At 36.5% G+C, this 21,666-nt stretch overlaps 1 protein-coding gene and 1 non-coding gene across 4 annotated transcripts in view; both read right to left on the reverse strand.

The window, feature by feature from the left end:
* Positions 1 to 296: 296 nt before the first annotated feature.
* On the reverse strand, positions 297 to 370 carry Trnat-ggu (transfer RNA threonine (anticodon GGU)). Its single transcript has one exon. It is a non-coding gene; the product is annotated as a tRNA-Thr (tRNA).
* An 11,932-nt stretch (positions 371 to 12,302) lies between these two features.
* LOC140136342 (uncharacterized) overlaps positions 12,303 to 21,666 on the reverse strand; it is a 45,356-nt gene continuing 35,992 nt past the window's right edge. For 2 of the 3 annotated variants that reach the window (XM_072158070.1, XM_072158071.1), the window contains exons 6-11: positions 20,790 to 20,945; positions 18,925 to 18,999; positions 17,958 to 17,996; positions 17,528 to 17,566; positions 15,506 to 15,574; positions 12,303 to 13,355 (exon numbers count right to left, since the gene is read on the reverse strand). In XM_072158070.1, the coding sequence (XP_072014171.1) occupies positions 13,161 to 13,355; positions 15,506 to 15,574; positions 17,528 to 17,566; positions 17,958 to 17,996; positions 18,925 to 18,999; positions 20,790 to 20,945 (573 nt within the window). In that variant the 3' untranslated portion in view covers positions 12,303 to 13,160. The remainder of the gene's footprint in view (positions 13,356 to 15,505; positions 15,575 to 17,527; positions 17,567 to 17,957; positions 17,997 to 18,924; positions 19,000 to 20,789; positions 20,946 to 21,666) is intronic. The other variant, XM_072158072.1, reaches the window with a different exon arrangement.

Raw genomic sequence — 21,666 nt, forward strand, 5'->3', positions numbered from 1 at the left:
CTCAAACCTGCACATTGTTTTATCATTATTATAATTAAAGGCCCATTCAGAGATTTGCTCATCCAGAGGATAGTATGCCTAAATATCCGGGTAAATATCATCAAAATTCAGATTTTGGCATTTTTGTTAGTATCAGATTCAGATTTTATTTACTCCACTTTGTGGCCCGAAGGCCAAATTACACGAACTATTACAGACGGAGAAATAAAGTTTAATCTATGTGGTAAATTAAATATGAGAAAGGTTTTTAACACAAGTCAACACATACATAAATGACAGCCAGTGAAAAAATTTCACTGACTATCCAGGATTTGAACCTGGGACCTTCGGATCACCGGACCGATGCTCTACCAACTGAGCTAATAAGTCAGATGGAGAAGAGCAGTGATGTTATTATCTATAGGCCTTCAGTTCAATGCCCGCCCTCTATCATCTTCTCATCCAAGAAGCTTTAAGAAAAAATCCTGGATAGTCAGTGAAATTTTTTCACTGGCTGTCATTTATGTATGTGTTGACTTGTGTTAAAAACCTTTCTCATATTTAATTTACCACATAGATTAAACTTTATTTCTCCGTCTCAGTATATGATTTCGAATGATTTCCAATCCTCTTTCTTAAAAAGCTTCTTGGATGAGAAGATGATAGAGGGCGGGCATTGAACTGAAGGCCTATAGATAATAACATCACTGCTCTTCTCCATCTGACTTATTAGCTCAGTTGGTAGAGTATCGGTCCGGTGATCCGAAGGTCCCAGGTTCAAATCCTGGATAGTCAGTGAAATTTTTTCACTGGCTGTCATTTATGTATGTGTTGACTTGTGTTAAAAACCTTTCTCATACGAACTATTACAATTATAAATTACATCTAAAGACATAAAACCCATATAAATTTACTAAAAGAAATTAATTGATTGCGCTTACTGCAGCAGAATTCAGTTGAATACACCATACAAAGACTAAATTTACAACATTTTTTATATCTCACAAATTCTCACTAACTCTCTCGTGTGCATACACAGACCCACCCCACACACTTTGTGTCTCAGAAGATCCAGCATGGATATGTGCTAACCAGCGCTCGAAATTTTGGTTGTCCGGTTGCCGGGACAACTAAAAAGTTGCCGGACAACCAAAAATATTGATTCGGTTGTCCGCCGGACAACCATAAATCTAGCCAAAAGTCACATTTGTAGGCCTAGGGACAACCAAAAACTTAGACGGACAACCAGAAATTATAATCTGGTTGTCCGTGGGACAACCATTTATTTTTCCTAAATTCGAACACTGGTGCTAACATATCCTGCTAGACATTTCATAACCGAGGGAGGAGAGCAAAGCATAGCAAGTAAAAAAATATAGGTTTGTTTAGCCCTTTTTGGTCAAAGTCCACTTTGTCAAAATTTACCCCCAGTCCACCTTTTCAAAATCAGCCCCCTGGTTACAGGCCTGGACATTTTACATGAATCTGTAATTTCTCTAATCTGTAAATTCTTTACTTTAGATAAACATGTATTTGAATGGGGCTCCAACTTTGTCAATACTCCTGCTTTCCTTGTTTTCTACCTTATTGTTTCAATCCAAAAATACTTGATGAAAATTTTAATGACATAGCCTTCATTTTTAAGCATTTTATTCACAATTTTAATATTTTTACTCTGGGATCACTGAATGCCCTTTATGTCATTTTATGGTATAGTGATGATAAATGTGACTAACTTTTAGATTTTATTTTATTTTTTTTAATTTTATTCATCTGGCAATTAACAACAAAATTGAGACAAAACAACAAATTGGGTCTACTGAGCTGCCGGGGAACACTGAAAGCACAAAAGAGCACTGTCACCACAAGGTGCAGCGCTCCCAACTCAGCAGACCACACACGCACAAATCATATTGGAAAAAAAAAAAATACAAAAAGGCATCAATACAAATTAATCATCATGCTCCATATAGTGAGATTTGAGTTGAGATTTAAAAGTAGACTTGTTACAGGTGAGATATGAGTCTCTGACATCGGATGGAATTGAAGACCATAACACTGGGAAATTAACTAAAAGACAGTTTTGTAAGCATCTGTTTTAGGAGTGATTGATTGTTTAAAATTAAAGCTTCATGTCTCAGTATTAACACACCACCTGGAAAAAAGAAAGGATTGGCATTAGTAAGACATGAACAAGCTTAATGAAACAGACAAATAAGTCCTTCTAGTTTTCAAAGTTGTGAGATTTAGAGTTCTGAGTCTGTCCTCATATGATTGATCCCCCACGTTGACAAAGAATTGACCTAGTAGCACGATGCTGTATTTGTTCCAATTTATCAATATTACATTTCTTGTAAACATTCCAAACAGGCGAGCAGTAATCTAATATTGGCAAAATGAGCGACTGGTAAAGTTTGAGTAGAACATAGGAGTTCTTACTTCCCGCGACAATTCTGGTAAAACCAAGTAATTTATTGCACTTTTTGACAATGTTGTTGACGTGAGAATTCCACGAAAGATCACTGGAGACTGTTACACCCAGGAGACGAAGGTTATCAGTAGTAGCAAGACTAGTATTATTGACGTGGTAGGCAGGAACAGGTTTGTTTTTGCGCCTGCTAATGCACATGACTTGGCATTTAGATGGATTTAATTGAAGAGCGTTATTGTTTGACCACCAGTTTAATTTATCCAGATCAGATTGCAATATAGTAATATCCGTGTCATCTTTAATGATCCTAAAAATGAACGTGTCATCAGCATAAGCGTACATGGGAGACTGAAGATGAAGATGAAGCGTTAACGTATATATTAAACAAAAGTGGGCCCAAAACAGATCCCTGAGGGACCCCAGATAATACATTGGTCCACTCAGAACTAGCACCCTGAAACATGACACGTTGTCGACGGCCAGTAAGGAAAGATGTTATCCATTGCAATAAAGGTCCGCGAATGCCGTGGGTCTTATGAAGCTTTTTAATGAGCACATGGTGTGAAATAGAATCAAATGCGCGGCTGTAATCCACGGATATAAGATCGATACGCGCAGTTGGATTAGTCCGACGATCAAGGGCACCAAGCCATTCTGTGGTGGTAGATGCATAAGGACCAGTATGTCAAATTGTTAGGCAAACTATACTGTCACCACAAGATCTGGATTAGCAGTGCTATAAAGTTAGGCAAATTTATGACTGTAGTCCAGTGTGTTGCTCAACATAATGGGTGAACAAACTTGACTGCAGTATAAAAACATGCCATCCAGTGGCGTGGCGTGTGTCATCGTATTGGGGGGGCACCGGGTCTGATGGGGGGGGGCACAAGCTATTTTTCGGCAATTTTCCTATGGGATTTTCTCAATTTTGAGATCAATTGGGGGAACATGTGCCCCCCATGCCCCTATGATGCTACGCCACTGATGCCATCACTTTAAAACCCTTGGGGCTCTTGAATGCACCTTAATACTCCCCTCCCCATTCCAGAAAAATGCAGCACTAATTTTTTTGGGATTAAAAAAATATTATCAAGGTCTGCCAAATGAAACACAGCTATCAATCCTAATCATTCATTTAGTACTAACTGGAGTTAAAAGAAAAATTTCACCATTTTATCATTTTCTTGAAAAAAGAGTTTAAAAAAACATGCATTTTTAGCATGTTTCTGACAAGCAAGTCACAAAAATAAAGACTTGATACAAGTCTAAGCATTCAAAATCTTGAGTATGTGGAAATTTTGCTTAAATTTTCACATTTTTGTATTACTTTAATTAAATGATTGGTTAGGCCAAAAAAAAGGTTTGTCTCAAAGCTCGCGTGCGCATTTGTAAAATCATGAGATTTGGAAATACCATGAAAAAGCATTTCGCATTTGTTTTGAAACCACTCGTGAGCTTTGAGACAAACCATTATTTTTTTTGGCCTTATAAGAATGAAACATGATTTTTCCAAAAATTAGAATGCATAAATTGAAATTATACTTTGTACAAGTTTTTGAACTTGATCGTCACAGTATGTGAAAAACATGATAAAAATGCATGTTTTGCCTCTTAATTCATAAATTTGGTCAAATAGTGAAATTTGAAATAATAATGAAATAGTTAAAACTTTATTGGCAGTTAGAACTAAGACCTAAATAAATTGGTTGATTGGCGTAATTACCCTAAAATAGGCCAGACACTGACTTTAAAAAAAAAATAATTAAAAAAAAAAATTCCAAGGCCTTTTTTACAGCAATTTAAAGCTTTAAAAGTAAAAAAAAACAAAAAAAAAACACTAAATTTTTATGTTTCGCCAATCAAACAATTTTTTTAGGCCTAAGTGAATAATTAGGATTGAACTGTGTTTCATTTGGCAGAAGTTGATAATATCTTTTTAAGCTCGAAAAATTAGGCTGTATTTTTCAGGAATGGGGAGTAATCAATGGCAAGCTACTTGGTAGTATTGACCCTATAACCTCAATTTTCAGTCTTCTGGTTTCATGCGAAAAGAAATTACATCCTCACAAGATTTACAGCATCACAAGACTCTTATTATATAACCTACTGTTACAACAAGTGGCTCTTGTTTGTTTGTTTACCCAGGTTGGTCCGTGAGGAACACATGCTAATCCATGGAAAACCATGGACCGTTCCAAGCTCATACAAATGCACAAGCCTGGATAGCCAGTGTAGGCTAAATCCGGGTGTAAAATGTTATCAAGATCTTGGGGTACCCAAATTTAAAACCTTCACTTGTCTTATAAAATAATGGCAAGGCAGTGAGCAGTAAACTTAGTATATTTGAATATGTTCCTAATGTTTTCCTACACATTTTTAGGTCGTAATAGGCCTAATTATTAAAAAAGTGACAAACTAATCACTTAAAAGGGCATTTTGTGATCCACAGCATCATCCCCTACTTTTTTCATAAAAAGTTGAGATTTTTATATCACTGGAAACTTCTGGCTACATAATGTTTATGTACAAAAAAATTCTTGCAGATTAATTTGTTTAGCAAAGTTATCGTGGAATTTGACCAGAAAGAAATTACAACACATTGTCTATGGAGCAGTGTTATGCACATAATCATGCATAACTCGCACATGGCAAAATCAGAATCAACTGAAATTTGGGGAATAAGCTTTTTTTGTGGATATATCTAGGGCCTACTGAAAAATGTCATAAAAAGAGGATGCTATAGGATCACAAAATACTCCTTTAAGTCCCCTTTTGACCTGCCAAAAATTGCTTGCCCCCCTTTAGACGTGCCAAAATATGCTTCCCCCTTTTGACTGGTCAAAAAATCCTTTCCCCCACCCCACATTCACCACCTAGGGGTCAAATAATTATTGCACTATCCCTAATAATTTGATCATGATGTACCTATAATTATTAAAAATGACATGGTTTGACTATGAAACATTAAAATTCACTTAAAATTATACCCGAGATATTTATATGGCAATTTTTTGGAGCCCCATTTACATTTGACTTCTGTAACTTCGTCCTGCAAGCAAGACTTTAATAGCATCTTTTTTCATAGATCTACGGATCATAGTAGGCCTACTTGTATCAGTGTGTGGGGGTGTGTGTGTTGTGTATCATAAATCATACCTACTGTAAGCTTTAGTTCACCACGTAAACTTATGGCTCAAAATTCGGACCGCTCGCCAATAAGTTTACTGCTTTCTATGTTTTGAAATTTGTTGACGTTTTAACGATCCCCGATTCCCGGTCGCTTATTTTAGCCGTGTCACGTCACATGCATGACGCTGGTGGGTACCAACCAAACTTCAGAAAAAAAAAAACCTCGATCGCCGATAACGATGTGATATGGGACTTACATAGGATTACACAGAGATATTTCTTGCCAAAATTTGACCATTTCTAGGCAAGTTGGCCCTACTTTGTCTGCGTTATATGAAAAAGGACAGTCTTAAGTAAGTATAAGTGCAACGCTTTTGATGTTTTGGGAGACTGGGAGGGATCAGAACAAAAAAATGATGGAGCCTATTCTTGACTGTGTAATATTCCTTCAACCAGTTGCCGTGCGGTAACAGTCTTATACGATGGACAGAAAGTATCAGTTTGTGAATGAGGACATCGTATAAGTTCCTTGTACTATGTAAGCTTACCGTACTGCAAACCGCCGAACGAACCGCAACATGCATTAGTGAATCTGTCTGTAAGCCGAATAAAAACTACAAAGATTTATACAAAAGAATTTGATGATCAATCACGAAATACCATTACGATAATACTGCTCAAGAAGCTTCAAGAGTCACTTAAAAACACCGTTGTTTACCACAGCTTACCACGCTAGCGATGAATCAGTATATCTGACGAATGAGCTGCATCGTTTTATCATTGCTTCGGTAAAAACAATCCGTTTCATTGGTTAAAAGTTGATCGCTTACTACCAGCGAAAGATGATTCAGTTTTCATTTAAAACCCACATCGGCTGCCTTTTTAGGGAGTGTTCATAAATACTTTGGTGGGTGGTATGGGGGCATCGGGAAAAGTGAATTGGGGGGAAACAAATTTTGCACTAAATTGCCTAAAAAAAGTGGGAATTTTTGTACTTTGGGATTTTTGCCTTGAAAGTGGATCGGGGAAACAGCCGGGAAACGGGAGGGGGGGGGAATGGAGGCAAGAAAAATATTTTTGGGGAAATCCCCCCCGAAATCCCCTTGCCTCCCTATACTGCTGTGTGATAGTAATGACAAAATTTATTATTACTATCTACTGAAGACAGCAATTAGGCATGTAGGCCTAGGCCTATTTCTAAAATAAAATAGTTTAAATATATAGATATTTTTTAATTTATTTTGGAATTTATATGAGTAGGCCTAATAACATTGACTGTTTTTATTTGTTCAATGTAAAGAATATTTTTATTTTTTGAAATATGAACCTGTTTATCAGTTGAATGGAACAGTCCATTATTTCATCATTGTACTCTACTACTCTTCTAAGACATGCAATATGTGAATAGTAAGGACCTCTGGCAAAATTTGTTTTGGTTATTTTGTATTATGAAGCAGGCTTCACGAAGAATTGAAATATCACAGTTACACTTTTGTAGGTCTTGCGGTTCTTGAGTTACATTACAAAGAATGTCGAAATTAAACATCTTCGTAAAACGACACATATCTCAAGAGTGCATGTACCTATTCAAAAGCTTTTAAATCTTCAAGGTGTAAATCCCTCAATCTAGATAACGAAAATGAGTTTTTTAGATTTTTAAGTTGAATGACCATGACTACTCCAACACACCTTTTAAGGTGGGTGTCTTAAAGGGGCATTTCGTGATCCACAGCCTCATCCCCCCACTTTTCTCAAAAAAAGTTGAGATTTTTATCACTGGAAACCTCTGGCTACATAATGTTTATGTAGAAAATATTTCTTGCAGATTAATTCGTTTTGCAAAGATATCGTGAAATTTGAATTTCGTTCTGGTACACCAGAACGAAATTACAACGCATTGTCTATGGAGCAGTGTAATACACATAATCATGCATAACTCACAAACGCAAAATCGGAATCAACTGAAATTTTGGGAATAGGCTTTTTCGTGGATATGTACTGAAAAATGTCATAAAAAGAGGATGCTAGGATCACGAAACACTCCTTTAAAAGACTTTTCAATATGGTGTTATGGTGACCTCTCACAGCAATGTATTTTGGCAAATGCCACTGAGTGAAATTATTCAACAAAAGACAATAATCATTTATACCTATATAGTACCTACTGAAGACAGTAATGAAAAAATAAAAAGACTGTAAATATGAAATTAATTATTGCAATCTACGGAACATAGTAAGTAAATATTTGATATTTAATTCAATATTACTATCTACTGAAGACGGTTATATTTTAATTATTATTACTATCTACTGACTATTGAAGACAGTGATTATCAAATTTATATTACTATCTACTGAAGACAGTAATTATTAAGTATACTATTGCTATACTAAGGCATCTACTGAAGAATTGTTAATGTATTATTAGTTTATTGCTCCTGAAGGCAGTAATTATTTAATTTAATATATCTACGAAAGACAGTAGATATAAAATTTCTTAATTCTATCTACTGAAGACAGCAATTATGTAATTATCATTGCTATCTACAATTATCTGCAGAAGACAGTGATTACAAAATTTATTATTGCCATCTATAGCATTTTCCACCCTCATCACTGCCACATCAGGGTGGAAAATGCTTTACTTATGACAATAAGTAGGCCCTATGTAAATTATAATTCATCTACTGAAAACAGCAATGACTTTATTATTGCTCTCTTATGTACTGAAGACAGTTATTTAATGTATAATAATAAAATGTATTATTACTATCTACTGAAGACAGCAATTGTGTTTCTAAAATAAAAAAAAAAGTTAGATATTTTAAAATTTATATTTTCTATGAGTTATAAAACAAATATTGAATGTTTTTTATTTGTCTAATGTAAAGAATATTTTCATTTGGTGAAATGTGAACCTTATTTAGTTGAATGGAACAGTCCATGTTTCATCATTGTACTCATAAACATTCAATGTTTGTATTTCAAGCCATACTGTAACATTTCCATAAAAAATAGAGTAGTATTTCTTTTCCATAAATGTAAGCTTTTATTAATATTGTCAGATATGTCCCCTTTTAATTTAGAGCCGAACTGAGGTAAAGCAAAGCAAATTGGAATTTATACCCAGAATCCATGTCACTCCGTCGGTCATGCTACGGTACGGTCCTTTGATGTGTGTATGATCATCCAGCACGCCATGTACATACTGTGTTCCATGAGCATCGCCTGCACATTCAACTAATATTTCCATAGTAATAATTAAACAACAGTTCCTGAGTTTAATTCAAAATCTTGGATTTTGACAAAACTACAGCACCTAGTCTTGATTTTTGCAGTGTATGTTAATTTAATTAAGTACATTATAATTGCGTAAAAAACAAAATTTTGAAAAACATTAAGGGCATCTTCCTCTTCCAGATTTTTCAATATGTTAAAATATTCCTTGCATTAAGGTGTGGTCACCTATAGCCATTTAGCTTTTTCTGTGTCATCCAATTTCAAAGGATGATTATGAATTAATTAAATTATTGATTGACAAATTTTAATGATCAATCGGTTTTGGTTCTTCAAAGAACCCCATACTTAAGGAACCCTTAATAAAGAACCCTTCAAGGATTCTTTGTAGAATAGGAAAAAAAATCTTTTTTTTTTTAAACCAAAATCGATTCACACTGCTTTCCACTTTAATATGTGATAAGTCCTTGAATTAAATTAAATTAAAGTTACTATGCCTACAAATGCCTATTTAATTCTATTTAAAATAAGGTTCTTTACATAATATTTTTGGGTTTTTTTGTGCCAAATTTTCATGATATATCCTTTACTTTTTTACACTGTCACTGGGATCACTGAATAATCCTTTAATTACTAAACTAATCTCAAAATAAATGCAACTGAAAACATAAAATTGAGATTGGCTAAAACAGTTTAATAATTACACATAAGGTCTACATATCATTATTATAGGCATAAAGCCATGTCCATTTTCTTGAGGTTTTGTTTATAAAATTATACAAAAATACACAGCACATTGTCTTGGGACAATAATACATAATCGTTGATAAGCTACCCTCAACCCTCACTTAATGAGAGGTTTTCACTGCTTAAACATGTTGAAAAAGAATTACATTTCCATGTTCAAAGGAATCAATTTCTTGATTGTTCAATTCGCCTTTTAGAGGTATGGCAGACACAATAGGATGGCGCTGCACGAAATGGGTAAAGGCTTTTGAATACCCATATTGAATACTGCCCTCATATTGTGTACGCCATGCTTCGAAAAGGCTAATGACTTTTGGCCCCGGTCCCCGCACTCCGTGCATCCGCGGGTATTCATGCTTGTCGGTGAACTTTAAAACACCCCTTTTGCATCTCATTTCAAGTTTTAGGGAAAAACATCCCTTTTTTAGCGATTTCGCTAATTATTTGCCCATCAACAATACTTCCCTATTTTCGCTAAAACGCGAACGATATTTCTAACATACCCTTTTCTGACAGAAACACGTAGGCTGCTCCATGAAAATACCCTTTTGTTCAATTTCGCGAACATGTGGTTTGAAAAAACACCCCTTTTTTGTGTGTTTCGCGAATCGCATTTCTTCATCTTAAAACACCCCCTATTTCGCGAAATTTTTGACGAGCATGAATACCCATGAATGCACGGAGTGCGGGGGCCGGGCTTTGGCCTTTTTCTAGGATTTCATCAGACCAAAAATTGCATGACTTTTTCTAGTCATCATGGCTCTCAATAGAATGGCTCAGAGGATGATTTTAGCACTTCCCACCACACCACTGTGTTGACTTGCGGTTAGCACGGCTGTGTGAGTGAACATGACACCACTGCTCGCACATTGCATTGGCAGGCATGGTTAAATTTGAATTTGGACTGATATGTTTACAATAAAAATGCATTCAAAATGCTAGTTGATTTCACATTTTATGTTACCTACAAAAGGTGTGAATTATCCTTTATGCATACATCACTTTTGTTCTGAAATCGACCAAGTAATAATGACACACGCACAATTCTTAAACAACATCTTTTGCACAGAATTCAATGGGATTTGAAAAGTAAAGTGGCAGTTGAAACTCTAGTGATAACACGTTTGCAGTGCATGATGGGGCTTCCTTAAATCATCCTCTGAGAATGGCTATTCCATTTGAAATTCACACACACCCTCTGTTGGAGATGACAATGCTATTTCAATTCCAGTATAATTGGCATTCCATGTAGATTATTTTGTGCAGTTTAAAACAGTGAAAAATGTTGACATCCAGTATTAGATTTCAACCATTTTGAAGCCTATTTAGGACATTTTGTTTGGAATTCTAAAAACTTTTCCACTATTTTTGGATGAAAATGGTTGGAATAGCTAAAATAGTTTAACTTGTTCTTCCTCACGTGGGTGTGGTTTTAAAGTTGAGTAGCCGGGGCCGTCATTAGACCAGCTGGAATGAATTGCCAATTGAAATCATTGTCTGGCAAGTATAGCTTAGTTCAATCTTTATTAACAACACACTCCAATTCTGGATTTATGAGTCACAAAACAATAATAATATATGATATAAAAATATAGCACACAATACATATAAACATAATATAGTAATCAGGGTTTGAATTCGTTTAAAAATTTTGCGTAGCAGTTTTTGGCTAATTCATCATAATCAGGATACTTCCATATACTAAAGCACTATAAAAATGCTATACAAATGTAAAATTGGGTAGCAGTTACTTCAAAATGTGGAGCAAACTGCTATGCGATACAGCCGAATTCGAACCCTGATAGTAATACATATAAACATAATATAGTCAAGGTTTTTCAAACTAACAACATGCATAAACATTTTTAAAAATAAACACAAGAAAATGTTAGCGGAAACATATGCCCATTAAGCTATAGGCATTAGGTGACAAGGGTGGAGACAAGAGGTTTTTCAAGAGGGTGGGGTGGAGACCAAGATTTTTTTCAAAAGTAACTTCTTTCAGCCACATTCCTATTACAATACAATATCTTGTGGACCCAGAAACGTACATTTCACATTTCTACAACGGAATTGCAATTGCTGACGGGGCAATGATTTGGTGACAATAACTGTTTGCCAAAAAAATCTATCAATGGGTGGGGATGTCACCCCCTCTAGTGACTAGTTACATTCCTACAACGCATTGCAATTACCAACAGGGCAATTATTTTGGTGGCAATAACTGATTGCCGGAAAAAATCTATGAACAGCCCTGGGAATACCCCATTTTGTTTGTTGGTGACATAAACTGGTTGACTGCGCAATTCAAGATTAAATATGCATCCCTCAGATCAGATGCCACTCAAAAAACCTGAAACTGGTAAGAAAAAGCACGTAAATGCAGGCCAAAAAGGCCCAAACGGGCTGAAAATAAATAAAAATGCGGGAATTTGGACTCACAAAAAACCTGAATTCATGTTAAAACCTGAAAAGTGTCATCTCTGATCCCTGATAGAGGATGTAAAAACTTGACGCATTAAATGCTTGGAATTTCATACATGACACCAATATCCATAAAAATTGCAAAAATCCGGTCAAAAATAGTAAAAATAGTGATTTCTTTGGGTAACAGGTAAAAAAGGGGATTCTCAAACCACAATGCCAAACCACCAACCCTGGGGCTTTAGTGGTGTGTTAACAAAATTCAGATGACAAAAAAAAAATTAAAATTTTGAAACAATTTTGTTTGGACAAACCCCACCCACCCCTACCACCCGCCTACCACTTGCCACCCTGTCACACATTTGACCAACCCTTACAGTGCTTGACCCTTCCTAATACTCCTTGACTCATCCTGAACACCTGAAGCCCACCCTGGTACCCCTTGCCCCACCCTGACACCATTTGATCCACCCTGACACCACTTGACCCAGCCTGACATAAATGACCCACCATGACACCCATTGACCCACCCTGACACCACTTGACTTGAACCCTTACACAACTTGACCAACCCCCAGCAAACACAAAATCTCTTTGCAAATATTATTTTCAAGGGTTTTTGGTTGTGGTAAAAATGTTTTAATGTTACTAAATGTCAGGTTATATATGTGACTGGACACCACGAATCAGCCGTAAAGTCGGCCCCTGGTCAATTTTGTTCCACCCTGATACCACTTGACCAACCCTGACACCACTTGACCGACCCTGACACCACTTGCCCCACCCTGACACCACTTGCCCCACCCTGACATCACTTGATCCACTCTGACACACCTTGACCCACCTCTTGCTCCACCTTGACACCACTTGACCCAACATAACACCACTCGACCCACCATGATACCGCTTGACCCACTACTTTATTGGAATTCCTGTTCTCAAAACTTAAAAATGTGTCATGAATTATGAAACATTATTATCATCATGAACTTGCTCAGAATTAAACTCACAATAATAGATCCTTACAACTCGGGCAAATTTGGTTGCAAGTTATGATTATGTCATAAAGAAAGAGTACTAAGTATGTCTCAAAGCTTATGAAGATCCTAAAATCAACTGAGGAATATGTTTTTCCTCTCTTTTAAATTTTTCCTCAAACTCACTTTTTGGTCTGATCTGTGAACAACTGATCTGATCTGTGAACAGTTCTTATTTATGTTCTATTTGTTTCCGAGTGGCGAGCCCGGGGTGGTGAGCACAAGTCAACAAGTTCTGCTGGCTCTTTTTTTATAAAGCCCAAGCATATGACATCAGGATTGGCATACATGTAGTTATCTGTCTCTTTTTGGAGTTCGTCCGCACCCTGCTTGGTTAGTTGGTTGATTTTGTTGGAAGGTTTTAGTGGCGCCTAAAAAAAAAAAAAAAAAGAAAGAAAAAAAGATATCACTAGCTCGGTGTATAATGTCAGGGGCAGACCAAAACAAATAGATTAGGGACGGCTTAAAAACTTGACCGCCAGTTGCCCGCCGGTTCTGTCTAGTTAAAGCCAGCTCTAATTGTCCTAAACAATATTGAATGCAGTTCAACCGCCACCAACCGCTGGTCAACCGGCAGTCAAGTTTTAAAGCCACCCCTCAGTAAATTACTGTGCAGTGCTTAAGATATGTCCCATTGAATTGTACAATTAGAAAAGGTAAGTTTGTGAAGAAACAGATATAAATATATAGAAATATGAAAGGGCTTCTGCAAAATAAATGACTTGGTAATTAGGTTGAATACTATGTGTTTTTAATAGCCAATTACTAACTTTACACTGGCATAACTGATGTTTGATGGTATTTAACTGAGGGACTAAGTGTACTTTCAAATCCTTGAAAGTACTTAATGAAAAGAGGTTTATCTAATAACAGTTGAACTATGATAATCTCTATTCAATCCTGTGTAAGGCAAGAAAATAATTGGCCTATTACTGAGAATAGCAATTCGGCAAAATATCAAGGTATCATTCACAAAATTACCCATATCTTGAAAAGTTTTGATGCTATTTATATAATTTTTTGGTATCATTTTAAAGCTTTGTCTAGTGAACACATTTGTATTCAAATCATGAAATGTAAAAAATGCGACTTGTTCCTGGTTTTGTCAGAGTGGGTCACATATTTGTTATTTCAATAACAATGATTTCAATAACAGGAGCGTACCAGGCCATGTCGCCAAAGCGGCCAACATATCTCCCGGTGGGTTCAGTCTTCACTGACAATGTGTACGCATGATGGTTCCAATTAGGGGTACTTTTCAAGAAATGTCCGCGGAATTTTCGAGGACAAAATTGTTCGCGATTGTCCAAATTAGGGGTGTTATGGACCAAAATTGTCCTTGGAAAACAGGGTGTATTTCTAGGACTTTCGTCCGCTGTTTTACCGCTACAGTTTTCGTTATTGTCCTCATTTCCCGTGAAATAGGGGGAATTCAAAAGCGCCCTTGAAATGGTAAAATGGGTATTTATTTCGAAAAATTTCCTCGATTCCTCGCAATAAGGGGGTGAAATGAAAATGGGTCCTCAAAATGATAAAAATAGGGGAGGTATTTGAGGGCAAACTTTCCTTGATTTCGCGCAAAATAGGGGGTAAAATTGCTGCAAATATCCTTGATTCCCCGTGAAATAGGGGTCATTTTCAAATCCTGGAACGGTCATACGTCCTACCTTTAAATACAAACTGAACCCACCGGGACATATCTATATCATCTCACTGACACTCTACTCAAATGACTTGAGACCCGGCTTCATTAAGTCCAAGTCCTACATCATTGGCTTGTACAAATGAAGGACCCTACATAGAACACCTTACAGGCTCAAAGATGTATCCAGCAATGGTTTTCTCCATTGGGTAATTCCATTTGAAATTCGCACTCCCTGTGTGGGAAATTAAGGTCACATCTTCCATAGGGGTGTACGTGTGGATTTCAACTGGAATACCCTATTGTGTCACTAACAGTTGCTGCACGGTCTGCACCAGAATGGGGGTCTGGTAATTGTGCAAAAAGAAATTTTTGGCGAGCCAAAAGGGGGGGGCAAGCAATTTTTGGCAAGCTGAGAGGGGGGGGCAAGCGATTTTTGGCACACATTCATGGGGCGCCTTTTTAATAAAATGCTCTCAAAAGGCTGAGGAAAACAGTACGGAAACGCTTAAATATGCAAATTTTCCTGCTCGCAACAGGTAAATAGACCATTTAAGGTTTGTAAATTGGGATCCCAAAAATTTGGCATGCGAAAGGGGGGGCAAAGAATTTTTGGCCGAGAGGGGGGGCAAGCGATTTTTGGCAGGCCGAGAGGGGGGGCAAGCGATTTTTGGAGAGCCATTTGAAATTTTATCCCCGGGGGCTCATAATTATTGCACAGCCCCTAAATAGGCCATCTTAATTCAATAGTTTGTTTCACAGCCCTTCCCAAGTTGAAAACCTAATGCAGAATGCATTTTTTAAAACTTTGCCCTTGACTAGCACTGACACTAATCTTGATATCAGGAAAACACTTTTGATTTATTTATACACACTTACCTCTGTTAGATTTTTTCCATCTGAAGGTTTCTTCAATTGCGTCTTCTGCTTTTTTGATGATGGCAGGTTCTAAAAACAATAATATTAAGAACAACTCCGTAAGAATCATAGCACCTTGTGCTTTGAACATGTTGACTGAGCTCCCCAAAATTGTAATTTTGCAGTTGAAATCCATACATGCACCCTTGATGGAAGACATGACCTTAATCTTCTATAGCAGGGAGTGTGAATTTCAAATGTGATTACCTGAATGGGTGACACCATTTGTAATCTATACCCCCCTGTGTGGGAGATTAAGGATACTGCAGTGAATACAGTCTGGCACTGCACTACGAACTTACACCCTATACCGCTGTATCTAAATACTCAACAGCTTTGTAAGGTCAAACTTTTCACTGTGAGGTTACCACGCTTGCACGGAAGCTGTTTTGTGTGACCTTTATGCTAATTCAGTGACCCACGTTCACTCACGCTGCACTGCCCTTCCCGCCGTGAATCAAATTATCCTCCAGACACGCTCCATAAGATATGCTAATGCATGGAGTACAAAGAATTACTTTGATCAATACCAGTTAAGGGTAGACGAGGTATTGTTGGTCGAAGCAACCTAAAAATCGATTCTCATTATCTAGATCAATATATTATTAAAAATAACACTTTGATGTTTTGCAAAAGTTCATTCTACAAATCGTATACTTTGCAAAATTGCTTAATTTATTGTTGTTAATGAGTAATGTACGTTTTACAAAAGTGTTGTTGTTTCAGCCCTCTTTACAACGTAACTCAAGAACCGCAGGACCTATAAAAGTATATCTGTGATATTTTAAGTCTTCTACACGCTAGCTATGAATTGAGCAATGCAGTTTTTGCCAAAGCTCACTACCATTCGTAAGATGCTGTGAACTACCAAATCACAACAGTTTAAAATATTTAATAACCTTAAACAGGTGATTGGTATTGTACTCCATGCATGATGGATGATTTGGCTGAGTAAAAATAAAAACATGTTTCGCTTCCGGGTTTTAAAAAAAAGGAGGAAGAAGGGCTTGAGGCCCTTTTTTTATTGTTCTGGTAGGTACACCCCCACTAGTGATCACAGAACCATCCAGAAGTGTTTCTTGCATATTAGCAAGGCTATAGAAAACATCACAACTTCCAAAACATCTTTCTTCAAAAGTTTTGACTGAATTAAAAAAAAAAAAAAATTTGAAGCGGCCTCAAAAAAGGAAGCGGGAGGGGACGAGAAACATGGTTTTATTTTGATCTTTATGATCGTCTGCATGCACCCTATACACGTAGAAACGGGAAAATCCGAAATATTGCTCAAATTTGGTCCAACTTTGGCGTAAATGTAACACAAAACTCAAAAATGTAACACGTTAAAACTTACACAGTGTTATACTGTGTAGTTTTCCAATGATGAAAAAAATCAAAGTATTCATCGAAAAAGTTCACGAAATTTTGAATTTTGTGATGAAATTTATACCCCAAAATGTTCCAGAATTGTCAACTTGCCTAAAAATTCTGATGATCAAAAAGATGTGTGATGAAAAATGTCATTATTTTCCTTATTTCTTCACCGATTTTCAAGGTTTAAAAAACTTTGTGTAGATTGCCATTTTGTCTAAATGCGAGTAGAAAGTTGTCAGATTCAAAACATCATTCAACCCTCAAAGACCTTTCTGAAATCCCCTTGCTAAACACACAAAGATTAAAACAGGATCTCGCTGAGTCGACTGTGATTGGTCCAGCGGCTGGAGCATGGGCAAGTAATTTAACAAGCATTTGGATACAGTAATATTTGTAGTGCACTGTGTTTTCATTTTCTTCCTGTGGAATCAGAAACGTTTGCTCCCCTCTTTGAATCCACCCTTATATTTACAAGAATCAAAATGTTTCCAGAAAATTCACTGCAATATTTGCCTGAATCAAGCTGCAAATTGATTCTCTCAAATTCAAATTTTATCCAATGACAATAATCTTGAAAATCAGGAAAACATGTTTGATTTCAAATACACTTACCTCTTTTTCCTCTTCTAGTCTTTTCCTCTTCCTCTCCTCCTAAAAAACAATAACATTAAGGAACTCTGTAAGAATAACACCTTGTGTTTTGAATGAATGCCCAAAAATTGGGATATTCCAGTTGAAATCTTCACATCCCCTATGGAAGGCATAACAGGGGTATGGATTTGTCAAGAGTAGCTCTGACTTCTTCAGGACAAAGTATCTACCAATGAGACATGTAGGCCACCCCTTGCTTACTGATGGCTCTGAAAAGAGCCATTCACTAAAGACTGCTGCTTGTCAACAGAGAAAAGTACTAAGCCACTACCTACTTACTAAAAGCTTTTTTTAACACACAGTGCGTATGACGCAAAGCATCGACCCCCAATGCCACAGATTTGGTTTGTACTTCTATGTGGAAAACATGTTTGATTTCAAATACACTTACCTCTTTTTCCTCTTCTAGCCTTCTCCTCTTCCTCTCCTCCTAAAAAACAATAACATTAAGGAACAAGTCTGTAAGAATAACACCTTGTGTTTTGAATGAATGCCCAAAAATTTGGATATTCCAGTTGAAATCTTCACAACACCTATTGGAAGACATTACCTTAATTTTCTAAATGGGTGACTCCATTTCAAATTTACATCCCTGGGTGGGAGATTAAGGACATGTCTTCCACAGGGGGTAGGATTTCAACTGGAATAAGCCAATACACCATCAGTATCTCTGACTCTCTTCATTCAAAATAATAATTCTTTTTACATGCTACAAAAGCATCACCATTGAGTTGTCCTGTCACTAACACAGGCATATTCATTTTACAATTTTTTATGGCCATTGCACTCTCTACATTGTATTGTTCCAAAATCTGTATCAAAAATAATGACATTGTGGCACAGGCTTTTACGCCAAGATTTCACACTAATTAGTATGTCCTTATAGCGGTTTTGCCGTCAGACAAATTTGGAACTGTCAAGCTTTTGTCAAGAGTAGCTCTGACTTCTTCAGGACAAAGTACCTACGAATGAGACATGTAGGCCACCTCTTGCTTACTCATGGCTCTTTTCATGGCTCTGAAAAGAGCCATTCACTAAAGACTGCTGCTTGTCAACAGAAAAAAGTACTAAGCTACCACTTAGCCTACTTACTAAAAGCTGAAAAAGCACAAAAAGGCCTAAAAATATTATATATCAGGGTGGCCAGCATTCTACAGAGGGGCAAGAGGGGTAGTAAGACTTTTCCCCTCCTTGCCCCCTGGTTACGCCCACTGGGTCCAGCAAACAAATTCATGCAACATTTGCCTATATCAAATTTTAATTAACAAATTGATTCGCCCAAATTAAACACTAAAAATGTTATGCTAATTTTGAAAATTAGGAAAATAGTTTTGATTAAAATATGCACTGCCACTTACCTCAGAGTCTCTTTGATACATTTTCTCTAAACGTTCGTTTAATCGTTTCCTCTTCTTTGTAGATAAATGTGGGTTCTAAAACCAAAAAAAAAAGAAATAAATAATTTGGTAAGAATAGCACCTTTGAATCAATTCCCACAATCATCAGTCTCTCTGAATCATTCTATTTATACATAACATAACATCACATAACATAACATAACATAACAACAAATATTTATATGTGCCTTTAATTGGGCGTATTCAAGCAAGATAAAAGAAAACTAAAAATGTCAAAATACAGACAGCAATGGCAGCAAAAATTAAGGAAATCAATCCAGGATGATGGCATTTTTAATTGTAGATGCTAAGCCATTCCAAAAACTTTGGAGCAAATATTACACGCTAGCATTACATTCGGAGTTACCTTGTATCTCCTGCATTCTTCAGCATCTTATGTGTTTGTGTATGAGACTCAGTGGTATTGTGAACTTGTGATGTACCCTGAGTAATTTAATTTGATTATTTATGGTCATTCATGCTCATACAACAGGTTTTAGTAATATGACCTCAGATGAACCCTGGGTGACCCAGGATGACCCCAAAATGACCTAAACATCTAATCAGGTTGAGAACCTTTGGTCCCGCTACTCCCCACCAAGTTACTTCACTGTACCCCATACAGATCTCCAGATACTTTTTTCACAGGGTATTTTGCTTGTTACCTTCTGCCTTACCCCTTCCTTCCCCCTCCCGCACTACCCATCCTGCCCTCGCACACTTTCCCCTATCACTGTTCAAAATTGCAGCTCAATACGTCAAAGCATGCATGGCGAAATGCATAGCCTGAGCAACTTAATCCAAATTTCAAGAAAACATTTGACCTCAAATGACCTTTGATGACCTTGAAATGACCTTGAAATTATGTGACACAACTTCATAACATAAAGACCTTCATACTTCACCTATAGCCCAAGTTTCCTTGCAATAGGATTTGAACTGTTCATCTGAGAGCATTTAATCAAAACTTTAACCAAATTTGTCACACACACATACACCCCACACCCACGGAAAAGTGATTACATAGTCGCTTGCCTCATCAGGCGAGACAAAAATTACAACCTCCATCTGGTGACGCGATACCAACATAATACTGATCAAATCAGGTTCAAAGTAGATTACATGCAAGAAATATTTTTTACTAAAGGTATTTCAAAAATGAAAAACTGAAATATGAGAAAATTACTCCAAAAATGAAATGTACACATCATAAAATTAGAAACTGTATTATGTCTTGCAAAGTATTAATATGAGTATATAACCAACTGATTTGATTGATAGATTGATTAATTGATTGATTGATTGATTGATTAGATGGATTGGTTGATCGATTGATTAGATGGATTGGTTGATTGAATGATTAGATGGATTGGTTGATTGATTGATTAATTGGATTGGTTGATTGATTAGATGGATTGATTGATTAGATGGATTGATTGATTGATTGATTAGATGGATTGGTTGATTGATTGATTGATTGATTAGATGGGTTGGTTGAGTGATTGATTTGATTAGATGGATTGGTTGATTGATTAGATGGATTGGTTGATTGATTGATTAGATGGATTGGTTGATTGATTGATTAGATGGGTTGGTTGATTGATTGATTAGATGAGTTGGTTGATTGATTGATTTGATTAGATGGATTGGTTGGTTGACTGATTGATTGATTAGATGAATTGATTGATTGATTGTTCCTGGGTCACAGTGTAGATGTATTGGTTGATTGATTGATTAGATGGATTGGTTGATTGATTGATTGGATGGATTGGTTGATTGTTCCTGGGTCACAGTAGGTCAATTCAATCAAGTTATGAGTTTAATACCTTTGCCTGAAGGAGGAAGCATGCTCTTATTGCTGCCACAGCTTCTGTTGGTCTGTTGAGTTTACTTAGGGCTACGGCTTTACGCTTCCATTCTTTAACACTGTTGCGTATGGAAAGAAGATGTTCACAGTCAGCCAACGTGTTTTCATATTGCTCCTGAGGAAAGATGAGAAATGATCAGAGTGAGATTCACATGGTCACACTTGCATTTGATGCTAAATCCGGGGGGGGGGGGCACTCAACTTTTGAATTGACAGGTACATGTATGTGCCTACCCAAGTTGAATATACCTGGGGAGTTTGGGGACTCCTTTTTTGTTTGATATAGTGCAATATATATATAGTGATTAGGCCAAGTAACAAAAATAACATGTATATCGTCCGGACTTTTTCAAAAATCGGTGAGGGAGGTCCTTATTATTTGTTATTTTTTTACCATTCATTTGTGTAATATTGCAATTGCAAAGCGTTTGTCAACACATCATCAAATCGGGAGGCCCCCAGATATTTTTGTTATTTCTCCAAAGCCCTACCCCTAGCTTGAAGAAAGTGTTTGCAATGTGTTTATAAATGACAACCAAGAACTTCTGAACATGTGTTTTCATCACAACAATTTTAGAAATTAAGTAAGGGTGCAAATAAGAAAAATAACAAGAATGTTTGAAAATCTCCAAAAATCGGTGAGGGCGGGGACGATATACATGTTATTTTTGTTACTTGGCCTTAGTTCTACCCGATGAAACTCCCTTTTTTAGGGTCAGCTACACAATGACCCCTCTTTTCTAGAATTTTATCTTGAAATTGTCATAAAATAATGCAGAAACTTTCAAATTAACTTATTTCAACATTGTCTAAATTTTATACCCATAACGCCATTT

The sequence above is a fragment of the Amphiura filiformis genome, chromosome 16 (genome assembly GCF_039555335.1).
Source record: "Amphiura filiformis chromosome 16, Afil_fr2py, whole genome shotgun sequence".
NCBI classification, from domain to species: domain Eukaryota; kingdom Metazoa; phylum Echinodermata; class Ophiuroidea; order Amphilepidida; family Amphiuridae; genus Amphiura; species Amphiura filiformis.